At 36.4% G+C, this 24,494-nt stretch overlaps 1 protein-coding gene across 5 annotated transcripts in view; it reads left to right on the top strand.

Moving 5' to 3' along the window:
* EYA1 (EYA transcriptional coactivator and phosphatase 1) overlaps nucleotides 1–24,494 on the top strand; it is an 83,309-nt gene that overhangs the window by 31,149 nt on the left and 27,666 nt on the right. For 3 of the 5 annotated variants that reach the window (XM_009995567.1, XM_009995565.1, XM_009995564.1), the window contains 3 exons: nucleotides 9,459–9,598; nucleotides 10,662–10,745; nucleotides 16,720–16,809. In XM_009995567.1, the coding sequence (XP_009993869.1) occupies nucleotides 9,459–9,598; nucleotides 10,662–10,745; nucleotides 16,720–16,809 (314 nt within the window). Of the gene's footprint in view, nucleotides 1–5,202; nucleotides 5,207–9,458; nucleotides 9,599–10,661; nucleotides 10,746–16,719; nucleotides 16,810–24,494 lie in introns of all 5 variants that reach the window. The other 2 variants (XM_009995568.1, XM_009995566.1) reach the window with 2 other exon arrangements.

Here is a 24,494-nt window from a genome sequence, read left to right as displayed (position 1 = left end):
TCTTTCCCTGATATATTTATGTTACTGATTTAACAATTCTGAAGAAGTTCCTTCAAATGGTTTGCAAATAACAAGTCTTTAAGTAGGTGTGGGGTTATCTTGAGGTGGCTGCCTGTACAAGGCAGGGACATGTTTAGGCAAGCGTCTGCTATCGGCCACTCTGTATTAGGAGGAGGTAAAGAAAGCTATCTTTCTGTTCCTGTTCACCAACATGGTCACAGCCAGGTGAAGGTATAGGCCTAGACTGAGAGGCCAAATCTTTATTTGAAGATAAAGCAAGGCTGGTGTCAAAGAGAAGAGGTATCAGCACGGAGGAAGGGAATTTTGGTGGAGTGGGGACAAGTGAAAAACAAATTAGAGAGGAAAAAACTCGCAGTTGGCTGAAAAACACAGAAAACAAAGGAGCAAACAAGTCAGATTTTATTTACAGTTAGTCAGATTTCTGGTCAAGTTGGGCTGTTGATTCTTTACCACAACTGGAATGCTGCATGTGAGGGGTGGTTGGAACCAGTGTAGAGCCATCACATTAGGCTGCTGTACCCCTATATTGGGATGGGCTTCAGCTGCTGAATTGCAGTTGTTCTTACTGGATGTTGATATCCCTAGATACCTTGTGTATTTAAAAAGACACATGTAATCTGTGCAGTTCTGAACTATGCCAGGACAAGCACAAAATGGCCTTCAGACTTTACAGAGGCACCAAAATAATTTGACAGACATGTAGTTCCTACGAATTTGGGGCAGTAAGTGAAGCAGAAGAGTCTGGTAAGAAACATGTGAAAAGAGAAAAAGTAATTATGTGCTTTTTGTGATATTTTTAGTAGAGCTTTGCAGACTCAGAAAGCTCAGATAATTTCACTTAAAAGATGTTTAATTCCTTGTCCAAATAGAAAATAATCCTTTTATGATTTTCCACAGTTCCTAGTAAATATGCAGGTTTTTGGCATGCAGTCCAGGATGTCCAAGTATTCTTGCAGAATCTGAGATTTTCCAGTATTTTCCAATATTTCTTTTTTCTCTTCCCTTGGTGGATCTGAAACATTTCTTCTATGTCAGTCATTGATTGCACAGAGACTGATAGTCCCTGACTCTGGAAATCAGACATACAAATTATTGTTACCTTCATGTGAACAGAAGGCTGTATTTTTGCTAGTGACATAATCATAACATTATTAAACAAAACAATATATCTCAGTATGACACTTCAGATTTTTAATGTGTGTTTTGCTTCAGACTTCATTGTAAATTATGCTTGAGTTCAAAAGTAAACATTTTCAAAGTTGTTTTTCTGCTTGTAGAATTTTAACTTTCTCTGTACAGAATAAAATGTTTTTCATCAGAATAACAACAGAATATTAAGTTCCTTCTAGGATGAGCTTTCAATCCATGTGTGAGCAGATTATCCTTGATATGAACAGCAAGTTGCTGATTTTTCATGTAGTCTGTAGTGTTTAAGAGAAGTAATAATAATTGAAATTATATAAAAAAATAAAAGTAGACTAGTGAGCAGAAATTCACTCTAGTGATGTTGAAATTGATTGAAGTAGGTTCGGAGTGAACCAAAGGAAGTATTTATTTATGTTGCATATAGGTAAGCCATGCAGCTCCTGCTGCAGGATGTTGTGAATGCAACAGGTTTATGCTGGCTCAAGCATTGCTTAGACAAACAAAAAATTGGATTTACACAGATACCAAATTCAGTTCTAGAAATTCTTGACACAAAAAGATCACTGGAGACAGTGAGTGAATTAGCATTGACTTTGTGTCTGTCCTTTTTATGATGTCTTTCCTAGTCACCTTCATTTGGCCAGTGTTGAAATGAATCCTGGACCGATGGAATTTGGCCTCATTCATTATGCCTACCTTGATATTCTAAAATAATTAGAGGAACATTTATAACATGCATTTCTAAGACTTTATATAGCAAATGACTATGACTACTTTTTCTAAAGCTTTAGGAATTTTATTTTGCAATATTTCAACTCCATTGTCACAGCTGGTAACAAAATTGTTGATTTGTACAAATTTTTCTTTAAGAATGCAGTCAACAAAGCTGTATTTATCCTTCTATTTCATATTATGCTGTAATTTAGTAAACAGTGTTCCTCACAAAAGGGACTTGCATTGTTCTTGAGATTTCATCTCTTTCAGTTTTCTTGGATTTTGCAACAAATGTGTTTAAAATATTAGGAGAAGTTGGTTTTTCTTTTCATATTACTCACATACTTCACAATGCAGATTAAAAACCCCACAAGGGCTGTGCTAGCCAACAAATACTGTTCTCAGCCACAGGTCACCTGTTTACTCTTAAAGACTAAACTTCTTTTTCATTAAACACTGTAACTCAGTTAGTATTGCAGAAGGGAAAGCTACTTTTACACTTTCTCCTGATCGTATTTCATAACAATAAATTAAGAGACAGGAAAGTGAAACACAGCAAATAGACTATATAGGCAGCTTTTCACTAATACCTATGTGGAAAGAAATACTGCCATATTCACAGTACATCACCTGGTGTTCTAATAATTGCTCTTTTTCATAACTAGAAATGAAGAGTAAATCTAGAGTATATGTTTGCATAGGAAGGAAACACAACGAAAAATCTGTAAAAACAGGAATGAGATTGGATGCAATTATGAATGGCAATGTATGGCAATGTATGGCACTGGTTTTACTTTTCTGGTAACTGTTGTTCTCCTGTTTTTATGTTAACAATGTACAAATTTTAACTCCTTTGTATTGCATTCAACAATATGTAGCCTGACTCACCGTCACAAGATACACTGACCCTGAGAACTTGATGCATTTCTCAATTGATTTTTTAGCAGATAAATAGGATGTTCATAATTGTTTTTAGTAGGGTTAAAATTAATAACAATTTCAAATTGTTGAAAACCATAATGAGTAAGGAAGAAAGGCCTACAATGGAGAGTAGTGCTATCTGACCATTATGAGATTGCTTAATCTTTTTTTTTTTTTTCCAACATTGAAAGATGAAGAAAAAAAATCTGCACCACTGCAGGGCTTGCTAGTATAGTTGTCATACATACCTAATGTATACTGGTTTACATAATACACACAATATTATATTTTATAATTATTTTGAATATGCAATCGTAAGTCACCCAAATCTTGAAATAAATTGGTCTTTCTGCCAATATTTTTTTTTAAATGTGGAAGTTTTCTGTCAAATTCATAATAGCATGCTAGTAGCCCTCAATAGACAAACATTAGATTCATTTTTTAGAGGAAGAAGATTTTGACATTTTGTCAAAACTGCACTAAAGACATCTTTCCATGATCCTGTCAGCAGGCATTACTGTGTTTCTTGCAATACATACCAAGTACTTTTACTTACGACTGTAGTAGTGGTAATTTTTTTAAAGATAAGTTAAAAAAAAATATTCCTCAAATACCTATGTGATTCAGCTGCATAGTTTGACCCTGGTCCAGTTTTATGTAAGCAGTAAAGCAAGAAGTTTGTAGAGTGAAATTTTATGTTAAATTTTATTTATGCAAAAGTAAGAAAATCATAGCTGAGACTGACATATTAAAACTACTTGTATCTTTTATTTTTATTCCAGTATAATGGAGTTGAAATAACATTGGCCTGAGGATTTCAGCTCTTTATTTGAAATTAAGTGTAAGATCTGGGGGGAAACTAGTAATCTGGGTACAATCTAAATAAAAAATATTTGTACATACCTGTTTGCAGAGACATTTGACTAATGTAGCTATCCTGGACCCATCTCATCTATGTGATTTACATTGTGACATGAGATATGATTACTCTGATAATTTGTGTTTACTCCTTTTTGCATACCCTTTCAGTGTAGTAGGGGAAAAGTATGATGAAATTTGCAATGTCTTTGTCAACAGCAAGAGTTCTACCCAGACACTTGCCAATCAAATTTACCTAGAGGTAGACTGAGTTTTGGGATTTCTGGGACAGCTAATTTCCCCCAAATATGTCATGTGATGCTATTTCTGTATATTATGTTGAAATCAATAGTAAGAAAACACAGCAATTACTTAGCAGCATTTCCATAAGAAACAGAAAGGAATTACAGAATGCAGTGTTGCAAGTGGTCTTTTTGTGGCTGTATTGTCTATCCGTAAATAATTGAAGTTTATTTATGAGATGATGGAATATTGTCCTATGGGACCATACCAACAAAACTGCCCATGATGATGTATCACAGGGAAGTATATTCTTATGTCATGTCATGTTGCAATAATATGGTTCCCTGTAGCACAGGGGAAGGTCTGCTAGAGTATGGTTCAGAAGTATTAGGTAAAACAGAATGAAAATGTATTTTATTCTTCATAATTATGTGTACGATGGAAAAGGAGGTATACGTTTGTAGAACCTGGGTTAAGAATGTTTTCCTTACTGACTGGAGAAGTCAAGATTTGGCCTGTTACACTTGGTCAGTGTTTGCAAGATGGAATTCTGTGTGTGAAGCAGAAGCAACCCATAACATGTGGTGTCAGACAGCCTAGGGCAGAGTGCAGAGAGGTGCCGTAGCAGAGAAACCAAAAAATATTTGTCTGCTAACAGGTACAGAAGAATAATTTTTACTACAAAGTTGTTATAATTTTATGAAGCCATAGGCAACACACAGAAATGGCCTTGGTGGTCCAGTCTGATGGATCAACTGGCCCTATACTCTGCCTGTCACAGTGGCCAGCCACAGGCACTGAGTGAGCAGCAAGGACAGACTGAGCTTGTATTAGTCTTGCCCTAAGCACTTTTACAGCTTCCAGATATTTTCATCTCAGGGGATTTCCAAAGCTGCTGTTGTTTGTATGTTTAGGGTGTGCCCACATTAGCATTTTAATTTGAAGCAGGAGTCTGTTTTGAAGCAAACAGCTTTGACTGAGCAGGACAGTCCTAGAGCACCCAGCTGGAGTTCCTCCAGACAAAACTAAGCTGGAAGGTGCTCTCCTCTGACAGCTCCTAATTCCTCCAGCACCTGTTGAGGGTGCTCAGAACAGCAGGTCAGGCTGGCTCTAAAATGAAATGACCTCCCAGAAACAGACTAGATATAAGGAAGACATTTTTTACAATGAGAGTGGTGAAACACTAGAATACATTGCCCAGAGAGGTGGTAGATGCCCCATCCCTGGGAACATTCAAAGTCAGGTTGGATGGGGGCCTGAGTAACCTGATCTAGTTGAAGATGTCTCTGCTCACTGCAGGGAGGTTGGACTATATGACCTTTAAAGGTCCCTTCCAACCTGACGCATTATATGATTCTTTTTTCTGAACTTTTCCTTATGCTTAATGTGGCTGCTGCCAGCTTATTGTGATGGTCTTGCCTTAGTACTGGGACAGGCAGTGTAGAGCTGATCTTCATCCCTCTTCCACTCATGTAGAGGGCTGTGTTTTCCTCCACACTTTCCTGCATTTCTGATGCTCAGGAGCAGAATAAAAATTAATTTGATGCTTTAGAAATGGGATAATGCCCTTTGGCTTATACTGAATTATGGCAGTTACTACGAAGTTAGCTGAGGTTAAACAAATTAACCTCCTTCAATCAACAAATGTAGAGTAATGGGCATAACAATAACGTGTGTTGTGGCTATACATCTTGACTTCAGCAAGGCTTTTGCTGCCCTGACAGTTAAATCTTTCACTTAACAGTCTTATAAGCAAGCTAGGCTGAAGAAGTCTAGCAGGAACTACAGCAGAATGATATAAAGTTGTTTAGAAAACAGTGTCCACAGAGAAGTGAGTGAGAGCTTGCTGTTAAAATAGAAGGATGGCTACAGCAGCATTCCTCAGTGTCTGCCTTGGGCCCAGCATTTTCATTAATCATTTAGATGACGGGACAGAATGTGTTTGCCTATTAAATATGTAGATGACACCATGCTGAAAGGGGCTGCAAGTTCTTTGGAGACGAGATGAGAACTCAAAAAATGGAGATGTGATCTGAATAGGAGCAGGTGTGAGGTATACATTTAGGCAGGAATGATGAACTGCACAAATGTGGGATGGGGAATGTTGGCAGCCCCTTCCAGGCTCTACCTTTCCCTGCAGACTGCTCTCAGTACTCCAAATATTAGTGGCACACCGAGTACCCACAGCCACTGTTGTTTTTCTTGCTTCAGAATTTGTCAGGGCTTGGGCTTGTCAAGGCTCAAGGCTCAGCTGGATACTGGATTCTTTAATTGGGTTTCCTTATGAGGACCTGAGAGCAACCATTGGACAGTGAGCTGATAACCAAGCCATGCACATGGAGGCTGCCCTGTTGAGCAGTCTTAATCCAAAGAGTACATGCTATGGTTTCCCTTTACATACATGGAATAAGTTTCTTACACACTATGTCACGTTTCCCCTCATTGGTTACTGCCATCTGTCACACTGTTCAGAGCTGACTGGTCTCCTGAGTAGGCTCAGAAGCTTCAGGTATTAGCACTGCTGTGTATTCAGTTCACCTGCAATATTTGGCCAGGTCCTTGGGAAATGACCAGTTAGGAAGATGATTGAGGGATCCTTAAAGTAACATTTGTTGAAAATATTGCAGAAAATGCAAATTGTCCAAGTGTTGTCCAGGGGAGGGTAGCCTGTTGCACATAGGAAGTAAAACTTTGCTTAACTTTGCTTTGGATTACTATGTCCATTTTGGAGAGAAAATAGCAATAATCAAAGCCTGGGAAACAGGGTCATCAGGGAAGCTTAACTGAACAATAAAGAGGATCTGGGAACAGTCTTCAAATACATGTGAATTCCATGAAGGGAATAATTTTTTCCCCTCTTTCACAGATGAAACTGAAATTGCTGTAATGAATGCTGAACTTGCATGTTTTGTTTCTAATGGTCCGGGTGTTTAAGCAGCAGAGTAGATTGCCTAGAGAGATCTGTAAGAGCAAGACAGACAAATCTTTCTTGAGAGTAGTGCAAGTACAGTGGGCCCCTGAAGGGTGGGCTACGGTGTGCCTAGCCAAGCTGGGGCTCCAAAGGTAGGATTGGAAGTCTTTCTGTCAGGTGAGGGTCTGGTCCATTCAGACTTGCACCTGAGAAGCGGAGATGAAAATGAGCCTCCATGCAAATTTGCAGCCCTGTGAAATTTTGATAGCAGGATACTTAAATGAAGGTGTTTGCAAAAATGGAAAGCTGGATGGCTCTTACAGACTTTCTTCCCTCTGCTCTGTGTGCTCACTCTTTTAGGTTTACTTGATTTTATTTGTCATGAAGTGTTGTTTATACTTTCTCCAGGCTATCTGTTCTCTATTTTATTTAGTAGTATTAATATTATTAGTAGTACTACTCCAAGATTAATACTTAAGGTTCTTAGGCATATTGCATCTGTGAGAAGAATTTTTAATACTGAGATCTAAAGCCCAACTCCTAAAAATACTGTCAGAGACCAAGAGCAACCCTATTTTCCATTGGTCAATAGGAAATGCAGTTTTTCATTGCATCTGAATTTTAGAGTACGTATTTAGAACATCACTGGCCAGTATACCTGTTGAAGAAATTCCAGTTTGGTTAATTTTACTGAGTTATAGTATATTTCAAAGATTTTTGTGCAATGTTTTCTTTATTTATTTTTTTTTAAACTAAAGATTTTAATAATAAAAATAATGTAGAGCAGATAAAATAATTTATGCTTGAAAGGTTGGGAAAATTTGTACTATTTGAGTTATGATTTCTTACTTATATTTTACTACAGGGAGTGAAAGAGCAATCAGCATGCAAAGTATTAGTTTAAATAAAAGTTCTGAAATGTACATTGTCATTGGAAAATAGGTATATTATTGGAATGTACACAGTTTTCAACATTTAAACCTCTGTCTTTAGTTATGTAGACTGCTGTAGCTGGATGATTTTTTTTGTTGTTTGGCGTATATACACAATCACTCTTTCAAGTATAGGGGAAGTCCTTTTTTAAAATTCTTTTTTATACCTTGAGTTACATCTTGTTGTTCTGCTTTGATTAATGCAGACTGATATACTCTGGTAAAAGTATAATGTGTAATATAGAATATATACTAATTTCCATTAAGTGTAGATTTAAAGGCTGAACATAAGAACTTCAAGACCTTTTCCTTTAATTCAGCACAAATAGTCATTATTATTTTGACTAATTGTGAATATGTGGTGTTACACAGATGTCCAGAATCTCTTCCTTAATCTAACCTTTGACCTCACCAGGATGTTTTTTAGGAGAAAGAGTCACTTGTGTAAGAAGTATGCCTGTCTGTTCAAACTCTAATGCCATGGCCTAGGCTGATTAAACAATAAATTAATACTGATACAAATATCCATGTATGCTGAACTTGAAAGAATAGCTAATGTTAACTGAGAAGGGAAATTTATAAATATATTGTATGCTGAAAATTCTAGCTACCTTCACCAAAATAGGGGACTTTAGGGAAAAAAAACCAAAACCAACCAAACAAAAAAAAACCCCAAAAGCTAAGTGTCAAAATAAAAGTCTTTTCTCTGCAAACTTAACACTGTAAAAGGGAGTCTTGAAAAAAGACTTTTAAATGTGTTGTTGTATTTCTGAGGAGTATGGTACTTCTAGTTAAATGAGTTAGGAAGGATAATTTATGCTGAGTGTCTCTGCTTTGTTAATGTTCAAGCAATGTTACTGAGCCTATGGATGCTAAGAACAGCAAAACTTCTTCCACTTAGCATGTTTTCAGGAAAAATGTTATTCCTACGTATGTAAATCCTCATTCTTTTTTATCAATTCAACAACAGCAACTATTTTAGTAAACAGGTTTTGCTGAAGCATAATAATTTGCATACAGTACTGTTTGTAAAGAATTTTATCCTGTCTTGAAGGTACTCATTGGAAAAGTTCAGTGTTGAGTAAGCCTTTGAAGAAGACTATGAATTTCATCTTTGTAGTTTACGTGTGTTCAAAGTTTATTAATTAAACTTACCCTGGGAAAAAAAGAACTCTGTGCCATATTTAGAATGAATTCTATTCATCTGACTCAGACCTAGCGATCTAGAAGTAAAGAGTCTGCAACCAGGCAATTTGGAAAAAAAATCAGTTTCTCTTCTATTCTTTTTCACATCTGGATGTTTTTGTTTCTTACCAGTCATCATAATGGTTATCTTAAAGCGTGTTTGAAAATGTAGAATTCTTTAAAAAAAGCTGATATTCCTTACAGTTGTTCATTTAGAGTTTAAACTTGTCTGTGAAGTAACACGATCTTCACTATTATTTGAAGGAATGAAGATTTATTTATGTTTTTTGCTTACTCTTTTTAAATTTATTTCCTGAAATATTTTATCTCTCTGTTTTCACATATAACTTGAACTCATTTTAATTAATTTATGTTTCAGTACTGCCACTTACCATTGTAGATTTAGTTATTTTAGTTGAAACATTTTAGTGAATATCCTGATTTTAATCTCAAATGTAAAAAGCAAGTAAGTTGAACATGTAAAGTTTAAACTGAAAGGTAAAAATGTCATTTCTTTACTACAGCAGAATACAGTACAATCCACAGTCCATCAACACCCATTAAAGATTCAGATTCAGATAGATTACGTCGTAGTTCAGATGGGAAATCACGTGGACGTGGCAGAAGAAACAATAATCCTTCACCACCACCTGACTCGGATCTAGAGGTACATTGTATTATATGTCGTTGAGCTGTTACAGACTCAGCACTATTTTGCAGAGAGAATTACAATTTACATATTAAAAATAAAGTGTTCTGTCTCTGAAAAATATTGGGGGGTTATTTCTCCTTTTGATTAGAACAAACAAACAAACTAAAAAAACCAGCCAAAACAAAAAACAAGCTTTTCCCAAGTCAGAGAAAGGTTTGGGTTTGGACAGGAGATATGTCCAGCATAATAGTGGGTTTTGTTCTCTTGTGCTATGTTCTCTTTCCCCTCAGTGGCCCACAGTTTGTATTGAGAACACATCTCTAGTGACACACCAGAGCTATGAGTGTCCACACTGTATTACTTTTCCTTTCCAAAAGCATAGCCCATTTCTCATAATGGGAAATACAATCTCAGTAGGATTTGAAACACTTGTGTTTGAACACTTTATTTTTCATTAAAATATCATTTTGTGTGTGGTCAGAGGACAACTTTAAACACATATTTTCCATTCACTCTGAGCAGAAGAATTATTTACTGATGCCATAAATTCTTACACATGCAACATCTAAATTAATAACTTTAATTCTTCAGATGCCTAAATTCAATGAAAAATTAACATAGATTAGGGGGATCTAAGTGCTTAGCATTAATTAGCTTTATTTGGTTTTTAGATGTCATTTTCAAGAGCAGCTATATGAACTTAGTTTTGTAAGACTTCAAACCTAGATTCAGTTTCCAAAGGCTTCTCTTAATTTATTTCAGTTTATATCTCACATCTGACTTAAAAATAATGCATCATATATCTTATTTTCTGTGTGTATTTGAAAATAATAATTTTATTTGAATAGAATCATTTGATATAATAGCAATTGTAGTGAAAAGCTAACAGATTGTATTACCATATTTTGGAAAAAAAACTTGTTAGTTCTGACAATATATGGCAAAGAAACTATAGTTTTAATACGTGACCATTTCAATAAAATTTTCTCATTTGTGCACTTACTGATTCAAATTTTAACTTTCCATTTCAAGTATGAGCTTCACAAAGGAACACATTGATTTGATTCTCTTTTTACAGAGAGTATTCATTTGGGATTTGGATGAGACAATCATCATTTTCCATTCCTTGCTTACAGGGTCCTATGCCAACAGATATGGAAGGGTAAGTGTCAATAAACTGATGGAAATTTTCAGTAATATTTGCTGGTTTATGGTTGCTACATAAGGAACACCACAACATGAGTTGATTTTTCAATGGCAAAATTATACTGGTGTTTCAAGATATACAGAATCAAGGAGTAAAGTCATTTCACGTGTCCATTCTTTGAACTCACTGAGCTCTTATATTCAGTAAATAATTAAGTAGCATTGGGAGTAATACTTTGACCGCTTGAGGTTTTGGTTGTAGCTACAGAGTGTCTGAAGCCTGTTGATATCATTAAAATCTGCAAAGGTTTAGCTTCCCTCAGAGAGTGAAGAAATTTCCAGAAGTGATTGCTAAAATAACATTTTACTTCTGAGTGATCAGCAGTGGACTGTGCTCTGTATTGAGAAGGCAAGAGGAAGAATACTTTTGGACACAGACAGATTAGTCTAAAGTTTTTTGCTCTAACTTGTTTTAGTCTACATATTGACTGATGTTTTTGAAAGTCTGCTTATGAGTCAAAACTTTCTGTTATGCACAGTCTATAAATCTTAACTAAACTGATGAATATGTCTACAGGCTGTGGGTTTCTTTGGTAATTCTCAGAAGAGAAACAGTCTTAGGTGAATAAGAATAGTTTATGAATGGAATGCCCTTGTGAGATCAAACTGCTTTTTAGGATTGTATTTGAAAGCTGATGTCTCTGCTTGTGCTAAATCTGTTGTGCCATTTCATATGCACCTCATATGAGGTATAACTAGAATGTGCTTATTTGGTAGCCTTAAAAATTCTTCATATTCTTCAGTTTTATTGGCCATAATGTAATCACCCTATTGTCTTGTAAAGTTTATATTTATCACTAAAGGTTATCCTCCATATCCAATTGAATGAAGGGCAAAGCTACTACTGATTCAGTCCATGCCTGGGTCAGGTTTTTAATTCCTCCTAATAGCCTTTTTGCATTATAAAAATCTAACACAGTCCTTCGTTGCAACTTTTCTTGCTTGTTCAGGTGTGGTGAATTTTCAAAAGTGTTTGCTGTAATAGGAGCTCACCTGTTGTAGGAATATAATAAATTTTTTGTTATGTGTCAGAAAAGTAAGCTAATTCAGCAGCCTTGGTTTCCTACATGTTAGTAGTTTCTATTTAGGTAGTAAAAAACCACTAAAGTTTTAATGTTTTGTCAGTTATTGTATGGACACATATAGACAGTAGCATTAAACAGTATTAAACATGTACAAAAAGTTTTCCATTTCTCAGCCTTCTGTGAACATAAGAGAAACTCCCTCCAAATCCAGCTTTTGCATGGCACCCCAATAGTGCCAAAGCTCAGAAAGAGAAGAAAAAACCTCAGTGCTCACAAAAAGACTTTGGTGCCAACAGAATGTCACCATTTGCATTTCGGCAGCAAGAGGACTGGAAAAGCCTAATTAGTAATTACCATAGAGGTACTTTACAAGCACATTTTTTCCATTTGTTACTAGTTCCCTATAATGGTTTCATTAATTGAGGCCTGAACATAAACACCTTTCTTTGTGGATGATTGAGGTTGAGGAAAGTGGCTAGTATTCAGCTCCAAAGAGATACAAATATATATGCTGAAGGAGGTGGGTGACTCGTGATGGCACCTCCACCAGTGTTGGCAGTGTTTACTTGAGCTTTTGCCTGGCCAGCTCTGGTTGCATGGCATGTGGCTGAATACTTCTGCATTGCTGAACAACAACCAACCGTTGATGTTAAGAGGGCATTAGTACCTATGCTGTGGGGGCAGGAAACCCCTTTTTTGGTCTTCTGGAGAGCAATGTGTATGTCCTTGGTTCTCAGTCATGAAAGTCTGCCATTCTTGCTTTGTTTTCTTGAATTTTCACTCATGTCATAATTTCTCCTAGCTTATTGACAGCTTCAGACAACTGTCAATGATTTCCATAGACATTAGAGGAAGGTAGTGTCAAATGTTCAAAGTAAACATGCTAAAACATGTATTTGTCATATAAGAATTATAGGGTTTATTTGCAGCAGTGGAAGGTGTGCATCTTTTTAGAGAGTGATTCCTAATGATCTCTGGCCTTTAAAATCAGAAATCCAGATCATAATTCAATCTGAAAAATAAAATTGTTGAGGTGAATTTTGTACTTTTAACCTCTGTTCTGCTTTTTGAGTGATCTATCATTATGTTCTCATGTGTTTCTGCACTGTGTTGAGGGTTAGAAATGCCCTTTTAAAAAATTAAATCTAAGCTGCTTACATAATCATTAAAATACAAAAGCTGGATCTTCAAACAAACAAAATTATCCTAATTAAATAGTAGAGGATTTAGCAACTTGGCATTCAGCTTTTTTCATAATGCCTGAGTGAGTTTCATGGTGAATGGCTATGAATGATGAGCAGCCCTGCTGCTGAAGGGATTGACTTTCTTTTCCTTATTCTCTACGTCCTTCCTCATAACTTCTTGCTTATGCCACCCTTTTCTATATGTTCTTCCTTTCTCATCTGTTTTTGTCACCTGCTCTCCATTTGCTCCTGTTGGGCTCTACTTTCTCCCTGCTTTTGTCCTTCAGCTTTGTTGGAACAAATAATACCCTTGTTTTTCAGGTTGTGCAGTCATTGCATAAACTGCTACATATTTATTTAAGGGTGATTTGAATTTTGTAAATTTCATGGAAATGTATGAAACTTGTATAAGAAAATTATTCATACTTCCAGAAAAGTAGAAAAAGAGACAAAACATTTCATTTGCTTTGGGCAATGTTTTTGTAATATGTAAAGAAAGAGATCTATTGATCTAATATCAAGTTATCAATTACTTTATTGACATTAGGGCTTCTGACACTTCACAACTTAGGTTTTGAACCAGATGTAAGCTGATTAAGTTTTGGAATTTGGAAAAAGTTGGAGCCCTTCTTTAGTACTTTGAAGCAGGTGGAAATACATCTCAGTATTGGCACTAGAATACTGTGGTCTTTACTTACATTTCCATTCTCCATGAAAGCATTTATATTCAGAGGCTTTAAGGGAATTTTCCTTTAAATTAAAAGCTATTTTTATGTGGTTTAATATATTTTAAAGATTGAGAAAAACAAAGCCTGGTTTCACTTAACCCTTCATTTGTGACCTGTAGGCTTAAGTGGAAAATAAGCCTTGTACCCAAAGTGAACTTTCCTGTTTTTCAGCTTCTTGTTTCTCCACAAAACAAAGAAATCAAGTGGGTAGAATTTAGAAATGACATACAGACAATGTTTTGGCTCCAATACCAGTATTCAAAACAAGAGGCCTGCTTAAGCAGTTTGACATTGGTATTTCTTTTCTTTAGCTAAACTGTACCTCCCTCAGAGATTTGTACCTGATTTTGACCATACCTGAAAAGACACTCCACCTGAACCTGCAAATCCCAATCAACAAGAACAAGATTGTTAGCTTTCTTTCTCATTGTGTGACACCTCACGATAATTAGTTAGCAATTAATGGCTTAAGATTGCAAAAGAGGGTTGGATATGGACTTTTTTTTTAAAAAAAGAACCTTATTCTAACCTTCTCTTTTTTTAATGTTTTCAACCCCTCCCATAACGTCTGACATGCGAGTTTAATCTACTGCAGTGCCTTAAACCAAGGCTCTTGTGCTTTTTACTAGACCAGTTGCAAGATTGTGACTATACAGATGTTTAAAACTCTAATGCAGATAAGGCTTTTGGTTTTAAATATATGGTGGTATCTAGAGCTGCAGCTTAAAGCAATTTTTATACTAAGTGGAACTTTCTATAGTAAAAAATTGTGTTTAGTCAAGGAATTAAGGTTTCTTTGAAAAGCAGCCTGTTTTCTTTCTTCTGTTAGCTTTTATAGTATTTAATCTGACATTTTCAGTAGGTGCCGATGATTTTCTTACTTGTTTTTCTCCTAATTAAATTAACCTAATAAATAGTATTATGTTAATTTTACTTTAGAGAAATCTCCATTCTGTTTTGTCTGCCATTTAAAAATACCTTGGAGTGAAATGGTTCACAGAAAGATTTACGAAAAGCCATTTTTTCAGACTCAGAAGTGTGATTAAAGTTTATTAAAATTGTTTAATATAAGCCATGCAAACATTGAAACTTAAAATATATATTCACAGACATTTATTTAAAATTAACCATATGGATTCATAACCAACGTCACGTTCTGTCTGCCAATTTATTCTGCTTTTCAGAATGACGGTTCTATTTATGGATGGAAGCTCAGAATGGGATTAGTTATGCACTGTTACATTAGCAGTTGATAATTGAGATGTAGCTAGTGATCTTCATTTGCATCTTAGACCCTTAGTCCATCTAACTCCGTTTAATAACTGTGGCAGAGAGTTCTGTGGGGCAACTTCTATTAGTGCTCAGGAACAACAGAAATCCTTGTCTGATTTAACAAAAAAAACCAAGGTAATGAGCTATGAAGGACAGTGGAGAGGTAACTGGGCACAAGGATAAGCAAGAATGTCAGAGGAAGAAGTAGCCTCAGGCCTAGTTAGAGAAAAAATATCACCTGCTTTCCACCTCACATGCCTACAAAAGTAAAATACAGGAAGACATAGGTCTGCAAATAGAGCAATATTAAAAGATAAATAATACTTTTGTTCATATTTTAAAGTCTTTCCATTTGAATTAAGAAGCCAAATATAATTTAAAAAAAAATATTTTTTGCCAGTGCCAGTTTAAATAGAAGGCTTATTTTTAAGGGCAAAGTTCGTCAGACTAGCATGATGCAATTTTTCTTTCCATTTTGTAAGGGCTATTTTTTTTGTACTAGAAAACGTATTTACTCTTAACATATGTTAGTTAAAGAACAGATATTTTGTCTGTTCTATGGAGTTTTGTTTCTATATGGGTCTTTCAAAAATTCTTTTTCTGGTTTGTTTTTATTTTGTTTTGGTTTTTTTTTGTTGTTTTGTTTGTGTTTTTTTTTAAGGTAAGTCTTAGCACTTCCAGAAGGCAAACAACCTGCCAAATCACCTTTCTTTTCCAACTCTTTGCTACTGACACATTTTACCTTTTAACCAGTAGTTATAGAAAAATGTTTGAAAGTTCAGAGATCATGTTGAAACACCTATTACTTTGATTGAGAGGTGGAAAAAGAAACGAACGACTGCATCTCTTGGTTTTTAACTTTGAGTTGTCATCAGGTTTAGAATGTTAACTTATTTTAAGCAAAATATGGGTTGTCATTTCTGCAATTCTATTTAAAATATAATTCCTAACAAGCTAACATTGTTAATAGAGGGTGTCATGAGATAATATAACATGTTCCTTCAAACTCATGCTTCTGTGCACTTGGATATACTTGGCATTATAAATTAGAAACTCTATATCAAATGTATATATTAGGCTTTCTTTTAAATTTTTCATATTGAAAATATATAAAACACAAAAAAATCAAAACAAGACAAACATCTGTAATGCATTTGGTAACCACAATGCTGAACATGCTTTTTGAGTTTATGAGCTCAGTAAGGAATAAGTTGTTATGGTAATTTCTGTAGAGAAGTTAAAGTGTGTTATGTATTAATAACAAACAATAGATTTGTTCACTCTGCATGGGTGGGCCAAACTGAAAGCATAATTAAAGCATGGTTTTCTGGAGAATCAAGGAGTGGTTTTAAAAATAAAACATAAACAGTGATTTGCTTTAAACTCACTAGGTATTCCCAGGACCGAATCCTTTCACTTGTCACCAGTGAGAGTTTATTTTGAGTAACAATAGCATTATCGTACCCCCAGTTGATCATAAAACTTGACTACAGGGGTCCTGCTGCAGAATCACACTGTTGGTTGAGTTAAAGTCATATTTTTTTAGTGTGGTGGTAAGTTTTATAGTATAGGATTAGAGAGCTGCTCAAGTTAAACTGAACAAGTGGATGTTGCATTTAATACGTCAAGTAATCCCTCTTGAAAAGCTATTCCTCCACTTTGTATTCTAATATTTGTTAGGCGTGGTATTGATGGTGTACTTGCCTGATTTTTTCTTTAAGGATCCACCCACCTCTGTATCTCTTGGACTTCGAATGGAAGAGATGATTTTCAATTTGGCAGACACACATCTATTCTTTAACGATTTAGAAGTAAGTGTTCACCCTTTGATTCAGTATTTGTCGTTTTATGTGTTATATAGTGGTTTGACAATTTTTTTTTGTTTCACTGTTTTTATATGGAAATGTTTGGAAAATATCTGTATAATGTAGTCATTAGGGTATATAATAATATCTATACTAAATGTCTGCATTGGCATTCAAAGATTACAAGAGTTTAAATAGTAGGGTTTTGACCTTACAGATCTTAGTATTTATGACCACAGCAAACAACGTTTAGAAGTGGATATACCAAAAGTGTCCATAAACATTAAAATTCAATAGTCTGCCTAGGCCATTAAATATTAAACTCCAGCTTCTATAAACGGTTAACGGCTGGGTACAGATTTCTCGCTTACATCCCCCTGTGGACAAGTATTACCTTAAACCCAAGGGAGATCATTAATGTTGTATACGCTGTCAGTCTCAGTGGCCTGTTCCTCAGGGGCTCCTCTGCCTTCCCTGGCTGCAGGTACGACTTGTTACGTGCTGGGGTTTCACTGCCTCTCCCCGTGGCACACGGCAAGGAGCTGGTGTGGGGCTGCCAAGGGCTTGTTCAGCCTACGTAGGCCACGGTTTGGCGGCGCTTGTGAGATCCTTCTAAAACTATCCGAACTGCTGAAAGAGACTGTCACCAAAATGCCTGGCTGTTTCATCTTAAAAGGGAAAAAAAGCGATTTCTGATCATATTTTAATAACACGAAAACATGAAAACAGCCAGATTTCTTTCCCATCATAATGAGGACAGCTGTTTATTTAAAATCCAACTGTTAAGCAAGCTTGTGGTGGGGCTGCCAACACACATTAATCATCAAGTTGTTGTTTTGCTAGATTTTAGAATAGTGTGTTATTCCAGACAGGCAAAAGAATCTGAAAGATTCAAATGCAACTTTTGCTGATCAAAGTTAATTGGCAGCAATTGGCCTTTAAATATTTCCTGATGTTTCCCTTTTCAAAATCAAGCAAAATACACCTTATTTAATAGATGAGCCAAAATAATTTGAAAAATGCCAGTGTGTGATAGACCTCAAATGTGGTTTGTCCAACATCTGTCCTATATTTTGATTTCTTTTCATCTAAAAAGAAACCACTCACAGATGATTTGGCATCTTAGAATGTAATGAAATTATTTAAATGTGCTTTATTTTTTCTTCCATTCCTTAGTGGAGTATACATTTTTTATATTTACAATAGTATAAATGAGATATTTAAATTGTAAAGTAGTGGTTTCTTTCATTAAGGTATCTGTGTGTAAAGATGTGATTGCTTTGGATATAAGAAACACCATTAGTGTGTTGCATGCACAGGACTGTTTTTTCAGATTTGTAGAAAATTATAACAATGCTAGTCATTTTCCAAATCTGTTTCTGATTTCTGGTTATATTTAATTTTATCCAGAGCAGAAGGAGAAAGTACTACTGTATCTTACCACCATATTCAATAAAGTTTGGTTTGTTTTCATTTGCTATGCATAGCCAGATACTTAGTAACTAGTAGCTACTTCTTCATACATGTTTATCAGCCTCACTGACTTTAATGGAAATTAATCAACTGCATTTTAGGGATAGCAGATTATCTTCTGCTAATTAGCATGTTACAGCCTTTACAGTACAACAGAGTGGTTTATTCACTGAAGGATTTTGAAGCTGTTTATGAAAAAATACTGATCCAGGTGGCTCACAGAAGCAGAAGAGCCCATTGCATGAGCTTGATTCTCTGCATCTCCCTCATAACAAGCCAATTTATCTTGTGTCTCCAAACACAAGTGTAACAGTCGGTGTCTATACCCTACTCCATCCTCTTCACAGAGGCACTTAGGAGTGAGCAGTTGTGTTCATGTCCTTGTACATGAGCTATAAACCCTCATTTCTAGGCAACATGAGTTCCAGTCTGAAACACCGTGGCCCATCAAAGGGAGAGAAGAGCATGTTCAGCAGTAAAGGGGAGTGGGTTTATGCTTGTGAATTGCCATGGAGTCTTCAGAGAAGTACACGGGGAGGGGGCATAAGAGAGCCTGTTCTATGTAGGAAGCAGTACTTAAGGACTAGACCTGGCCGCAGACTGAGGCTTTCCGTTCACCAGAAATTTCAGGTTTTTTGAAACATGTTGCAGACAGGTGGTGTTTTTGAAGGAAGGTGTCCTCTTGGAGCCACAGTTGGCTCACAGAATGGCTCACATTCTTGTGAGCCGTGACCATTATTAGCAGGGCCTTTCTTGTTCCCAAGGCCTGTGACCTCAGGGCAAATTTTTCACATCCATCTCAGAAACACAAAGTCTGTCCTTGGTGGTTTGGAAGTTCAGGCTGTTCTACAGCTTGACAGGCTTCCATGAAAACTGTGGGCAATTTGGCTTGGCTGTGCCTCAGGCTCAAAGCATCTGTTCTTGCTGATGAAGGACTGAGTCTGGAAGATCTACTGGTGACCCTGCTCAGGACTAAACTTTCCAACTCATGTGAATAAACATCTGGGCTATTAAGAACTGAGAATTTTGCAGGTAGCAATGTCAGTGAGCCGCAGAGCTTGGGCATCCTTGCCCAGAATGAGTATGAAGGCTGGCAAAGTTGGATTTGGAACATGTCTAACCCACAGCATAGACATGTCTTCGGGTCTAAGCGTAATTTAAAGTGGGAACCTGAAAGATGATGCTGTCTGTCTCACCCAAGCTCAGAGAGAACCCTTCCTGGCATACAAGAGGCTGGGTTTATGGGCAGGCAATCATCTGTCATAACTTTGGCTTGTGATGCACATTTTTCCAGATACCACAAGTTAATGTTTTTTAATATAAATCTACTTTTCATCTGATGTGTTCCAGAAAGCTCTAATCAGAACAACTCTCTTGTTATTGAAGTTAGAGTGAAAGTATTTTGTCTTTTTATAAGCTGCTAAAGGTGGATTTAACATTTTGAATGCAAAGGTCAGAGTTGCATTTGATCTTCGCAGCTTTGCTTGATTTGTTTGTGACCTAACTGGCTTTTTGAAGCTCAACTTAAGGATTTATTTCATGTTATTAGGTTACATTCTAAACTTCAGCAGTTACTTTTGTAGTCAATATGAAGTGAATCAATGTCAATGTGTATCAGTTGAGAACTAGTTTACCCATCCTAATTTAGTATGGGATACAGCCAGGTAAAGGAATAATCTCATTTTCTATATGTTTCTCTTTATGTAATATTAATAGTAATAATAATAACCATTTTTCAAACTCAATTAAATAAGATCTCACCACCTAGCTCTGTATTCTGTCAGTATTCTGGTTATGAATGGGTAAGCTGCACTTAGGTTTACCATTATTTACTGGACCCCAGTTTGTGTGAGTTTAGTTTATTGCTTTGAGAAAAAGTAAGACAGATAGTTTATTTATTTCACTTTGCACAGTTTTGTTTGGAGCAACTCATTCCAAATTGATATAATAGCAAATAATTTCAATTCTTGAAGGAACATTTCTTAAACAGCATATTAAAGAGGTATGACAAGGATTTTAATACGCTGAAATAAAAATATTAATGTTTACTAATGTATAATCTGATCTAAGTACTATCATAAGCAATCCTTTATTGCTTAATAGTAATTTTATAATGATATTCTAGAAGTATACTAGGCCAGACAGTAGAAAATAATGCAATGATCTCAAAATTTAGATTAAAAAATCTGCATTTGGACTTCAAAATAAGTTCAGATTTTCAGTATTGAAAATTTTCTGTTGAATATCTCATACCCTATTCTATAGTAGAATTTTAATTGCAAGCAGGAGGGAATAACTACATTGCTGTAGTGCTCTCAAGAGAACCACATTTACCTAATCAGAAGAGAATGTGTGATTTTACATGCTGATTATGTTGTGATAGTGATAATAAGGTATAGTATTTTAATGGTATATATGGAGCAATTACAGGTTAGGTATTTTAAGAAGTATGCACCAGTGTTTTAGGGGACCTAGCAACTTTGTGATAGGATTAAAATGTGACATCTACCTATATGCGTCTTTAAAGATTTTATAAATTTATGTGTTTATGCTGATCCTCTTAAAAGATTAGTTTATTGATTTCTTTGGCATCTCAGGTGCAAAGTATAACTACATCTGTTAAAGGAATAATTACTGGTAGTGAATGATTGTAAACATCTTATTTTAAAAAGTTACTCAGTGCTTTGCAAAGTCTATTCTAAAATTGCACCATCTCATTAGATCTGTTCCATTAGAGGTATTTACTGAAGCTGAAAATATCATGGAGGGTTTCAGATAAGGTTATAATATTATGATGGTATTGAAAAAAATTTGACACCTGATAAAGGGCACAGTAATGATTATTAGCATTTGTTTTTCTTCCATCAGTGAAGGATATGTAATGCATGCTTATGGCTTCACAATTCACTTTTGTTTCAGGAGTCTCTATATGCAAAGTGATGATATATGTATGAGAGTAATTTCTAAGGAATGGCAGTATGTTCTGAGTTTTTCAGCTACATTAGTTGATGTATTTCTCTTAATGTTAAAAGATGAAGGAAAGCTATCAGGTACTCACATAAGATATTAACTTGCATTATTTGGGAAAAAACCCCAAATAGTTGTGTTCAAACAATTAGGAATGCTAACCTTGATTAATTTCTCCTTAGATTCTTACTTAAAAATCCACCTGGCTGTATATTTATGTGTTCCTGATGAAAATTCAGAGTATAGTCTCTTTTCCGTGTCAAAAAAATTGCATAAGAGCTTTATGATTACAAGTATGGTGTTATGATGTTGCTCCAGATTATGAACCTTTAAGGCATCTCAGTAGCATATTAGCACACATAAACGCCCCTGGAAAGCTGCCTGCTTTAAGAGTTGCATGCGATTTCCAAGAGATACAGTTCTGTCAGTAACCAGGGCTGGCTGGAGCAGCAGCCTGAGCTGGGGGGGCTGTGGTGTTCCCATCCCATCTGCAGCACCTTTACTCCTCTGTCCTGCCCACCAGCCGCCCACAGCTTTGACTGGTCCTCCCGTGCCCAGGAGTGGCACATGAGCAGCTGTCTGCTCCTGTGACTGTCCTGCCTCTTCACTCCCTTAAATAAAGTTAGACCAATACAGGAATATTTTACAAATCCTACACTTTATACATATGAGAACATACCCAGCTCCTATGAAGCACTGAGATCCTGAATTATGTAGTTGAAAGCAAAGAATAAACAGCATTTATATCCTGTTAATCTGTAGCTGCTAGCTTGGATTTACTGAGATCTAGAAGCTGATTGGGAAAAACTAACTGCCAGGTAGTTTTTATGAAAACTGTCCATTGTGGATTGTTTTCTGCATTATTTGCTATGTGGATGTGCCTAATGTCTTTGCTGGTACCTTCTGGTCATTGGACTATCCGTGTGTCTCAATTCTACCTTTCCCTCATATTCTTTTGGCAGCTCAAGGCTGTGTGAAGAGGAACCTTTTCTACTTGCAGTGTGACTGGGATGTCTGACACCCAGTAGCATGTAGAGCTCTTCTATTCCCTAAAGAAATATAAAGCACCTCTAAGGCCCATATTGCAGTACAGACTCTCATGGTACTAAAGCAGATAGTAATACCTTCTGTACTGACAGTGGGCACTGAAGGGATTGTTCCAAAAAGAGATGCTCCAGGTAGATTGCAGTGAGGAGTCAGGCCTAAGAAAAGGAACAAAAGAAACCCAGCACAGCAACCATGAAGCCTGATCAGAGAGCAAAACTTCTGCAGAGTTAGTTCGTCTTTGGCCTTTGCCTTCATTCTTACAGGTGAAACTAGGCTGCCTCCCTGCTGCTGGAAGCAAATGCACCATATAAATCACTTCTGGGCCTCAAGGAGGCCTTTTCTTCATGACAGGGACATATATTCTTCTTTTCATCATCCTGAGCATTTTCTCCTTTGTAGGTCTCAGTAACACTGCAGGAGACTAAGTGACTTTTCTCCCAGGTCCTTCAGTGACTGCACTCGGCTGTGTCCCCTGCGTACCATGCAGTGCCCTGTAGGAATGCCTTTGAAGCAATACAGCCATATGTTCGGTTTCTTTAATCTGAAGGAGAAGGGGAAACTATTTTCCCTCAGACCTTGATACTTTAATATGCCACAGATTCAGGCTGGTAACTTTTAGCACAGTAGCACTCTGAAGCAAGATTTGGGATTGTGGGCATTATGATAATACACATTATTGAATAATAACATTCAGCAGACTTATTGTGTGCAGGTTACTGCACATCTCAAAGAACCATGACCACTGTAGTGTAAAATGCTCCTCTTTCTGAAAGCATTTTAGCACATCTGGTCCTAGAGTCAACTAATCTAACAACTAAACTGCTTGGATGCAAGCCAGCCCTTAAGTACAGGCTTTGAGCAAGCTCCAGAGCAAGCAAGGAGAGCAGGTTGGCCACTGTGAGCAGTGTGGAAGTCCATAATTTATCCGTTCACACCTTGTGGAATTGTCATAAAGCCAGCTTTGAGCAAACATGATAGGTATGATGCCTCCCAGATTCAAGTTGTACAGAGTTTCACAGTCAATGATGGGAGCTGGAGAAGCTGCAGAGATATAGCCAAGCAGACCAAGGGACTGGAGAAGGAGAATTGTAAAAACATGAGTCCCAGAGAGAAAAGCTTGCTCAAATTCTCTGCATAGAAAAATCAGATCAAGACCATTTCGTGTGTGAAGCCATGCTCCAAACTCTGAACATTTACACTATAAGCCTTTGTTGGCGTTATGTACTAATCAGCTGTCTGGTGCACACATTTTACATACATATTTGTATAGAATGAAGTGACAAAAGGTCTGTTTTTGTGGTTGTCACTACTTTTTAATTCCTGATGACTGTACCCAAGTCTCCTCATCTAGAGACAGGGATCATAATGGTGTTAAGGATGGTATCTACAGATGCCAGGATGGTAATTCTGTCATAAAGGACTCAAGAAGGAAAGAGCTGAGTGTGGTGATTGTAGTATTTGTGATTGTGTGCAGTTGTGGTTGGCTTTCGAACAATACTTCAGCTTAATCTCCTTAATGTCTTACTCCTTGGGTATATCCTGGCACAAATGCTTTCCCTGCTGACACAATTAGAAAATGTGTGTATTGAAACAATTTAAAAAAAAAAAAAAAAAAAAAAGAGAGAGAGACAAAAGCCCATGCAAATAGGCATCAGAGAAAACTTCTGGTTTTCATTGTATTTGTTAATTTGTTTTCTATTGTTTTTATTTTGGATTTTTTTTAAGTTGTAATTGTTTCAGTTTGAGTTATTCATATATTTCAAGTGAAGTCTGTTCTTTTAAACCACAGGTTAAAAACCCACCCCATCATTTAGAGCAGAAGGGCAACAGTTGTCACAGATCATTGCAGTGTTTCAGATGTCTGTACTTATGAGCTAGTGACCAGTATAAACTCTGTGTATTCTACTGTTTGGTATCAAGGCTTCTGTTTGTGGTAACTAGATTGTGCTGCAGTACAAGCGAGCTAAAGAGTAGGCAGACATGCTTTGTGAAGGAATACATTGACATGCAAATCACCTAGTATAGTAAAGAACATTATATAGACTCATAGAATAATTTGGTTTGGAATGGACCTTCAAAGGTCATCTAGTCCAAACCCTCTGCTATGGGCAGGGACACCTCCCACTAGACCAGGGTGCTCAAAGCCCCACCTTACCTGACCTTAAACACTTCCAGGGAGGATGGGGCATCCACAACTCCCCTGG

The sequence above is a fragment of the Chaetura pelagica genome, unplaced genomic scaffold (genome assembly GCF_000747805.2).
Source record: "Chaetura pelagica isolate M959 unplaced genomic scaffold, ChaPel_1.0 scaffold83, whole genome shotgun sequence".
Classification (NCBI taxonomy): Eukaryota; Metazoa; Chordata; class Aves; order Apodiformes; family Apodidae; genus Chaetura; species Chaetura pelagica.
This window is presented reverse-complemented; position numbering and strand designations above follow the sequence as displayed.